Genomic DNA, 10,265 nt, shown 5'->3' with positions numbered 1-10,265 from the left:
AAAAGGTCCTCTAAGCTTGGCTCTTTTTTGTATTGACAAATTAGGTATTGTGTAACCACCTAACATTATTATTATTATTATTATTATTATTATTATTATTATTATTGACATACCGGAAATTACGAAATACATTTTTACCAATTACGTCAGGTTTCAGAGACAGTAGCGTGATGACGTTGCAGCTTTAATGCTCCCATACAGAGCCGAGGGATGGAGCCAGCCGAGCTAATAACGTTACTCTGTGCAGACTGATGATGAAAGGATGACCCGGTCGATGGAGTGTCCAGACCACAATTTGACATTTGGGCTCCGGTGTAGCAGCCTAGGCTATGATGTCAAAGAACAGTAAGATATGGAATTTGCATATCGGTCTTGTTGCAGCAATATCACATTATAGGACTGGAGAAATGTAATGGCACTGTGATCGACAGAACCAGCGACTGAAACTGGGATTTATGGATAGTCGGCTTATTTAAATGGAGCTACTGGGATGAATGCAGAGTGTTTGTTTAGTTATCGGCCGATGATAAGTATCTCTGTCAATCTACGATCTCTGCATCTGTATCTACTCGACTGGTCACATTCACATCGGTGTCCTCTGTGGAGACTGGAGAGCGCATACCAGCAGGCAACGGAGATAGTAGTCGACAGCGAGCTAGCAACGAATGGATAAAGCTAGCTCATTTTGCAGAAAAGTGGAGTCTGTATTTCTGCCTTTGTTTCTTTTTTGACCGGGCTAATGATAGATAACGCTGCTTCCCGCCTGTATTTCTCAACTTTGTTTCATCCGACAATGGAAAAAATAAGCAGTTTCACCAACTCGAGCTAGATTTGCATTAGAACTGTCTCTGCTGTCAGTCAATCTGGTCCTGAGCTAGCACGGTAATCCTCGCGTGTAGTAGCCTGATGATTGAGGAGTTGGTGTTATTGGGCTAACGGGCAGCTGCTAGCGTCAGTGCTGCCTGCTGTTTTCTGGCACCATGCTGCATGCACCGACACGTCTGTTTGGATGAAGCAACACCCCTCCAGGCAGCAGCCACATCCAGGAGCAGAGAGCCATGTCTGCCTGAGCAGCACCGCGGAGTCCCCGCCTGCAGCGCCGAGCAGAGCAGCTTAAACCACCGCGGCTAGCTGCAAGCCTGTTCCCAGAGAGACCACTCAACTCGCAGGACCAGCTCGACCCCAGTTAGCAACCAAACCTGCCAACATGGGGTATGTAACGTTAACTTGCAACTGACAGTGAGGTGACAACCTATCCTATGCTCCTCACCCTCAGTGTTTAGGCATGCGTGTGTGTTTCTGCAGGGTACTACCATCTGGCTGCCAGACTGGCAAACATGGCTAGCAAGCTAGCTGTATGTATGAAGTTGGCACTTTAACTCTTGCCATCCCTTGTCACATTGTCAGCACATTAAAATACCAAACTATTTCTCTTGGATATACTAGTGAAAACATGTTGTCCATCACTGGGTCCAGACTCTCCACATCTGGCATCCAAGACAACAGAAACCACAAGATTAGGCTGTGATGTTGCCTATGATGATTCTAGACCAGTGACTCGCAAACTTTTTGATTGATTTTGTGATTTTGTAAAGAATTCCATGACTATCTGTATCGATAACAGATAAACTATGATCAAAACAAGTCCTTTTTCTATCTTCTCTAATTAGGTTAACTTGTTGTAAATGAAATAATGATCAAGTTTCACAATTCATCAATTTGCTGGGGACCCCCTGCAACCCCCCCTCAAGGACCCCTGGTTGTCCTCAGACCCCACGTTGAGGACCACTAGACTGCTATTTGTGAATTGATGACAGAGAGCAGGCCAAATATCACAGCTCAGACTGTAAACGGAGACAAAATAGTGCATGATTTGTTAGAAGAATCTGGTGAACAATGTGAGTGCCGAGTCTTTCTTACACAAGTTAACTTTATTGTGGAATCACCACAGCTTTGTTGGCATAGAAAACTACACGGAAGCATAATAGAAAATGAATGAATAACTATGCTTCTATAAATCTACCCCTTGATGAGTTGAGAGGAAACACAGTGGAGAGGTCACTGAAAAGATAGGAGACGTCCTCTTCTTTTACACTGCCAGCGATGCGATAACCTGTTGACCTCTTTGAGACGATGGAGCTTGTTTCACACTAAGGGGAAGATCTATAGAAAATATGAGTGTGACTGAGATCAAGCAACAGACATCCCCGGTGCATATGAATGTAATGTATGTGTCGGCACACACGTGTCTCTCTCATCTGTTACTCAGACCACCTGGACCCATGTACGGCATATGGGCATTTTAAACCGGACGTTTGCCTTGCCAAACCCTGCTGCCTCCCTCTGCGAGTGGGTTAACCGATGGGGACACTGGGATCTGATTGGGCGAGAGAGCATGTGGGAAGGAGAGAGAATGAGAGAGAGAGAGAGAGAGAGAGTGAGTTGGAGGATGTTCTCTTCACAGCTCATGACCAGCCCTGAGTCACATGGTTGTTGCCATGACGATGCAGCAGTTTAAGTTAGTAATACAGGGTTACTTGTCTGTGACTCCATGCCAACCGCAAAGTGATGTTGGCAAGTTTTGGCAAATGTTTTGGAACGGAGTCAGTTCATTTGTTTCACAGTGAGGAGGACTAAGACATTTAAATGATGATATGGCCTATGTAAATCATGGCTATATAGGCATCTCATCTACCGGTCGTCTGTCAGCGACATTTGCTATCAATGACACATTATGTTAATGTGTGACGTTACTGTGAAGAAGCTTTGAATAACAGGTCAGATGAGTTTGAATAGCATCTAAGTAGGCCGAGGTTAAGTAGCATCCTAAACAGGAATGGTGTGACTGACTGCAACAGTTGCTAATTTTCTGGGGGTCTTTCTGATAGTACGCCTTACGGTTTTGTTGCTACTAAATAAGAGATATGCGCGCGCGGTCGGTGACGCACCGGAGTCTGCTTGACCCGGGACGGGTGACTCTTTTGCAACTGGTGGCATTTAAAGAGCATAATTGGCAGCTGCAGCAGGATCCAGGAGGACACAGACAGTACATGTCTTTGTCTGTCTGCCTACCTCTATGCAAAGAGCAGTGTCGTGTCTGTGTGTGTGTGTGTGTGTGTCTTCTGTTTCCCTCCATGTGTCTGCTGTAAGTGGAGAACTGCTGATTTGATCACATCTTCCTCTGTCATAGCACTTGTCATTGACACTTGCGCGCCACAATGTGTTTCATTGTGAAAAGGGATTATGTGCTAACAATTGACACGCAGCACACTGACACACAATTACAAAATAAATTGGAATCTCAGAATGGAGAAGCTGTTCATCTGAATATATAACTCTGTCTTGTTTATGTTTGAGCGTTTTGTAGCTTGTTTGTTGATTTGTTTGTATTGTTGAACTTGAATGATTTGTGTCTTGTAAGCCCAGACGGGCTGGGCACCTTGAATATGGTGCATGACACAGAAATAAAAATTTATCTATCTATCTATCTACAGATGCGCACACAGGGCCAGCTTCTGATCCCTGCCTCGCCATCACCAATCACACCCTAAAAGATAAAACCATGTGCTAGAATTTGGTCGGGTGCTCAGTTCAAAATCATGGCTAGTGTTGGATCTTTGATATTGTTTGTTAATTTGAACATTGACAGAGCCCACAAATGGTGCCATTTTCTTCCTCTGTCAGTTGCAAAATCCTAGCCTGGTAAACCAGCAGGTCACGTGTGGACTCACATTTCATTTCGTTCTACCAGACCTTCTGGCGTCAACTCTGAGAGGGCTTTCTGCAGAAACTGCAAAGCGGACGGACGAGCCAATCAGCGACCCGCCTCGTAGTTGACGCCTCGTAGTTGACATCGTAACCGGCCAATCAGAACGTCGCTAGAAAAACAGTAATAGCCGCCTCCTTGCCTGTCCGCCTCGAGGAGTAATGTCAACGTTCGACTAGTTTAAACAGCCATAAAGTGCAGTTATTGCAGAAATAGACTCAATAACAACAATTAAACAAGTACAGGAGTATCGCCGCAACAGCAGAGTTTCTGGGCGGAAAATATGTTTTTGCCGTCCCCCCGAGTGGATTTGGGTTTGACTGGATCCAACGCTGATTGGCTGAAGGAGTTGTCTGTCAAGGCAAGTACACCCGCCCAACTTCTGCCACCTGCAAAGACTGGGTGAAGGCTTCAGGCCAGACGGGAACGAAGAACAAAATGAAATGTGAGTTCACGTGACCGGCTGGTTTACCAGGCTAGCGAAATCCAGCCATGCCACAACGGATGGTACAGTGATCTTTTGTCTTTACTAAATGAATATAGACCATTTCTGATTTCAGCACGCACATTTTCAGTTGACTGAACTCACCTTGTTCTTCCTCACCTGTGTAACCTTGACATCAACGTAGCCTAAACTCAGTGGCCTCTATGTTCCTTATCTTTTTTTTTAATACAATTCAGATATATCACACGTACAAGCTTGGCCTATAAACAGATTCAAATTGTATTAGTCTGCCAAGTTAACCAATCGTGGAAGCAGTAATTAGATGCAGATTACTGCCACAGACAGGTAAATAACTATCTTAGCAATGTTTTATCTTTTGAAAGAGATTTATAGATCACTATAATCACACTTAATGCAGATATTTGCCTTTAGCTTTTTGGAGAAACAGGTATATTTCTTGAAATAATAATTTGTGTGTGTTGTTCGTCTATAATTTAATTTTGGGCTCAAGTATCTTCGAATCAATTTCTGATTCAGTGCATGGACATGTTGAATGTATTGGATTCTATACCGATGACAAATGGCAAAACAAAATATGGTATAAAGGATTTGAGTTGACCTGCCTAGTATGTAGCATCTCTATGTAGAACATTCTTTAATCCAATATTTTAATTGTGGCAAGTTGATGAGTTGTGGAGCAGCCTCATTCATTGTTTCCTGTTGACCCCCTCAGATTAGGCCTTGAACCTTGACCCCCCCTAGAGTAGTAGCAGGGGCCCCACTCGACCCCTCCAAAAGCGTCCTGGCTTGAACCCTGCTGGCTGTACATGAGCGTGCCGTGCACACCTGCACACTCACTGAACAGGGAAGAGTCACTGCAAACAAATTATGTCAGAGGACAGGAGGAAATGAAATGTCTTTTATGAACAACACGCACGCACGCGCGCCCACACACACACACACACACACACACACACACACACACACACACACACACGCGCGCGCACACACCAAAATTCCCCAGAAATGAAAAATGTAGTTGGTACACTTACACAGCAGTTTATGATCTCTCTGTGGCATTGAAAGCTGTGTGAGCCTGTGAGGTGGTGATGGGTGCACACACCCTCACATTAGCACGATCTCTAATAAACTTGGTCTATCTTTTAAAGAAACATCTGCCAAGTCTCTGCTCCGCTGAGTTAATGAACACATGGAGACACGAGGAGAAGCTCCCAGATCGAGGAACCATCACTCCGTCCCAGAGCCCACCCACCCGGCCGGGACAGCCAATCGCATCTCCTTTCCCTGGAAGCTTGAAAACCACTGTGAGCAGGAAGTTGGTCCACACTGTCTCCTGAGTCCTGACTTGGCCCATTATGCCAACAATATCGCCTTACTCGTCCAGTTATTTAATTTACGTTTAGATTACATTTTTAGTACGTAGTCTTTGAAGGTAGTCTTGTGTTTGAAGTAGAGCTGCCACGATTAATCGATTAGTCGATCCGATCGACATAAAATTAATCGACAACTATTTTGATAATCGTTTTGAGTACAATTTTAAGAGAAAAGGTCTAAATTCTCTGATTCCAGCTTCTTAAATGTGAATATTTTCTGGTTTCTTTACTCCTGTATGACAGTAAACTGCTATTATCTTTGAGTTGTGGACAAAACAAGACATTTGAGGGCGCCGTCATCTTGGACTTTGGGAAACACTGATCGTCATTTGCTACCATTTTCTGACATTTTATAGACCAAACAACTAATCGATTAACCGAGAAAATAATCGTCAGATTAATCGATTATGAAAATAATTGTTAGTGGCAGCCCTAGTTTGAAGCAGTGGCATGAATTGTCCATCCATTGTTGCATCATGTCATTGTTTTGGGCTGGAGAGGACGACTCGTTTCAGCATCAGGCCTAGCGTTTGATGTTCTGAGGGAAGGACAAATTGGGACATTTCCAAACAGAGACTGTACATCTCCAGACACAAATCAAATCTGCTCTTAGTTTCTTGTGGGTTTCCAAGAGCGTTCTGATCGGTTGTCACCGGAGCGATGCAGCTCGTTCTGCCGTGTGCGTGCTTTTAATCCAAGCGCCCATGGGAGCTTTTCCTCCACAGCAGACTGTGTGTGTTTGGAAGCCGTCCAGAGCCTGCTGATCTCTGCCTGTTGGCACAGGTGCTTCCAGGTCACGGTTTCCTGAGGTCACCTTTGGCATCGTTGCATCACATCGGTGTCCCTGCTTTAGACCGTGTGTGCCCCCTGCTGGTCAATATTTAGGGCTGGATGATGATTCAATATTATCGTTTATTGTCTTTCAGTGGAATCTATTGTTGTTGTTATGAAGATATTTTAATATTGGGACACACATTTCTTTTTTGAACTTTGCAGACACAAATTTTACTTAAAGACATGAAACATTTGATCATGTGACTAGTTCATTTGCATTCCACCTCAGACAAGACAGGACACTGCTCTCATGTCTGAAATGTACCTAGATTTGTTAGAAAGATGAACAACATTTCACCTTTTCGCCAATAGGGCACTGCCAGATTGCGGCCAAGTCCTGCCCTACTCTGCCTCTGATTGCCTTACCCTGATATTCTACCTTAACCTTAACCAATCGTCACTCCTCCTCATGCATGCCTAAACCCAACCAATCATCACTCCCTATGCCTTAACCCAATGCACTCTTGAGTTGGCACAATAGGGTTGGGGGGGGGGGGTATAACGCCATGGGAGCCGTCAGCTACAGCCCTCAGTGGGCGTGAAGGTGATGTTTCAAAGTGAGTGACAGGCCGCAGTAGGAGCCAGATCTGCAGCGACCAAACAAGCGTGGAAGAGCACCAGCTCTCACTACAGTATTGATTTCAGCCCACACGAGGGTGTTGGGGCGGTGCTAATCAATTAATTGACTTGTAAAACTTTGGCTTTGATAGAGGGCACCTTCACACCATGCTGGCCTCGTTCCCCTCCAACACAACACACACACAGGCTCGGAGCTATCTGTCTGTCATCCTCTGGTCCTCCAACACACACAGGCTCAGGACTATCTGTCTCTCATCCTCTGGTCCTCCAACACACACAGGCTCGGGGCTATCTGTCTGTCATCTTCTGGTCCTCCAACACACACAGGCTCAGGACTATCTGTCTCTCATCCTCTGGTCCTCCAACACACAGGCTCAGGACTATCTGTCTCTCATCCTCTGGTCCTCCAAAACACACAGGCTCAGGGCTATCTGTCTCTCATCCTCTGGTCCTCCAAAACACACAGGCTCAGGGCTATCTGTCTGTCATCTTCTGGTCCTCCAACACACACAGGCTCAGGACTATCTGTCTCTCATCCTCTGGTCCTCCAAAACACACAGGCTCAGGGCTATCTGTCTCTCATCCTCTGGTCCTCTAACACACACAGGCTCAGGGCTATCTGTCTCTCATCCTCTGGTCCTCCAACACACACAGGCTCAGGGCTATCTGTCTCATCTTCTGGTCCTCCAACACACACAGGCTCAGGGCTATCTGTCTCTCATCCTCTGGTCCTCCAACACACACAGGCTCAGGGCTATCTGTCTCATCTTCTGGTCCTCCAACACACACAGGCTCAGGGCTATCTGTCTCATCTTCTGGTCCTCCAACACACACAGACTCAGGGCTATCTGTCTCTCATCCTCTGGTCCTCCAACACACACAGGCTCAGGGCTATCTGTCTCATCTTCTGGTCCTCCAACACACACAGGCTCAGGGATATCTGTCTCATCTTCTGGTCCTCCAACACACACAGGCTCAGGGCTATCTGTCTCTCATCCTCTGGTCCTCCAACACACACAGGCTCAGGGCTATCTCTGTCATCCTCTGGTCCTCCAACACACACAAGACTCAGGGCTATCTGTCTCTCATCCTCTGGTCCTCCAACACACACAGGCTCAGGGCTATCTGTCTCATCTTCTGGTCCTCCAACACACACAGGCTCAGGGCTATCTGTCTCATCTTCTGGTCCTCCAACACACACAGGCTCAGGGCTATCTGTCTCATCTTCTGGTCCTCCAACACACACAGGCTCAGGGCTATCTGTCTCATCTTCTGGTCCTCCAACACACAGGCTCAGGGCTATCTGTCTCTCATCCTCTGGTCCTCCAACACATACAGGCTCAGGGCTATCTGTCTCTCATCCTCTGGTCCTCCAACACACACAGGCTCAGGGCTATCTGTCTCATCTTCTGGTCCTCCAACACACAGGCTCAGGGCTATCTGTCTCTCATCCTCTGGTCCTCCAACACACACAGGCTCAGGGCTATCTGTCTGTCATCTTCTGGTCCTCCAACACACACAGGCTCAGGGCTATCTGTCTGTCATCTTCTGGTTCTCCAACACACACAGGCTCAGGGCTATCTGTCTCTCATCCTCTGGTCCAGTACAAAGCCATGCCAACAGAGATGATGATGGCTGTCCATGTTTCTGGGCTCTGCTGTAGAGATGTTCAACCTTCTTCTTATTTTAACAGTAGAGGCAAATTAAGGCCTTTGCAGCTTTAAAAAAAATGCATAATTCCCGTCTGATATCATCATTAACCGCCCACACTCAAGATCTCTCTCTCTCTCTCTCTCTCTCTCTCTCTCTCTCTCTCTGCACTCAGGTGACATTCTTCTCTTCACCTTTTACCAATGTTCTTTTCACCTTTATATATCCTTTTAATGGGCATTCTCATCCCTCTTTGTCCCGTGGACTTAACACACCCAGCCTAGGTTTAAATACTAACAGCTTAAATACCACCGTTATGATTGGTTGTTTTGATCTTATTTTGTCAGGCTCTCTAAAGTGGCTTGGCATGAAAACAGAAATCATTTTGAAGTGACTCTACCTTCATCGCCCACAGTCTGCACAGGTTCATTCATTCACTCCAAATAGACATCATTGAATGGTCTATTCTTGTTGTGTTTTTCGTGCGTTGCAGCAAGTCAATTTGATGAGGCTGATTCTAACATGAATTTGTCCATTAATTTACTGCTTTTTGTTATTTGACTGATACTGTGTTAATTAATATATCTGACTAATCTTTAAAACACAACTTGTGAAGAGGGAGATGAGGTGTAGGGGGCTTGTGTGTATGTGTGTGTACCTTTTGTGTTTGCAGTTAATACACTTGCTCTCGTGCATGTGTGTGCGTGCATGTGGGTGTGTGTGTGTGTGTGTGTGTGTGCGTGCGTGTGCATGCATGTGTGTGTGTGCACGTGTGTGTGTGTGTGTGTGTGTGTGTGTGTGTGTGTGCGCACGTGTGTCTGTGTGTGTGTGTATGCACATGTGTGTCTGTGTGTGCGTGCGTGGATGTGTGTGTGTGTATGCAGTGTGAATGCCTGGTGGCTGTTGTTCCTCTTCAGTCAGTGCAGTGTGCTACACAGCAGCAGGAGAGAGTGAATTATGGATGGGCTGAGATCTGGGAGGCTGTGTGACGTCTCTCACCTCCTCCTTCTTCTTCTGCTGTGTGACGTCTCTCACCTCCCTCTTCTTCTTCTTCTTCTGCTGTGTGACGTCTCTCACCTCCCTCTTCTTCTTCTTCTTCTTCTGTGTGACGTCTCTCACCTCCTCCTTCTTCTTCTTCTGCTGTATGACGTCTCTCACCTCCTCCTTCTTCTTCTTCTGCTGTGTGACGTCTCTCACCTCCTCCTTCTTCTTCTGCTGTCCTGTGTGACGTCTCTCACTTCCCTCTTCTTCTTCTTCTTCTTCTGCTGTGTGACGTCACTCACCTCCTCCTTCTTCTGCTGTGTGACGTCTCTCACCTTCTTCTGCTGTGTGACGTCTCTCACCTCCTTCTGCTTCTTCTTCTTCTGCTGTGTGACGTCTCTCACCTCCTTCTTCTTCTTCTGCTGTATGACGTCTCTCACCTTCTTCTTCTTCTTCTGCTGTGTGACGTCTCTCACCTCCTTCTGCTTCTTCTTCTTCTTCTGCTGTGTGACGTCTCTCACCTTCTTCTTCTTCTTCTGCTGTGTGATGTCTCTCACCTTCTTCTTCTTCTTCTGCTGTGTGACGTCTCTCACCTTCTTCTTCTTCTGCTGTGTGA

At 46.0% G+C, this 10,265-nt stretch overlaps 1 protein-coding gene across 2 annotated transcripts in view; it reads left to right on the top strand.

Annotated features, from left to right (window-relative positions):
• The first annotated feature begins 343 nt into the window (after positions 1-343).
• Positions 344-10,265, top strand: part of homer1 (homer scaffold protein 1) — a 42,168-nt gene continuing 32,246 nt past the window's right edge. For both annotated transcript variants that reach the window (XM_083641001.1, XM_083641002.1), the window contains exon 1: positions 344-1,212. In XM_083641001.1, the coding sequence (XP_083497127.1) occupies positions 1,208-1,212 (5 nt within the window). In that variant the 5' untranslated portion in view covers positions 344-1,207. The remainder of the gene's footprint in view (positions 1,213-10,265) is intronic.

This window comes from Poromitra crassiceps (genome assembly GCF_964638095.1).
Source record: "Poromitra crassiceps genome assembly, chromosome: 8".
NCBI lineage: Eukaryota > Metazoa > Chordata > Actinopteri > Beryciformes > Melamphaidae > Poromitra > Poromitra crassiceps.
This window is presented reverse-complemented; position numbering and strand designations above follow the sequence as displayed.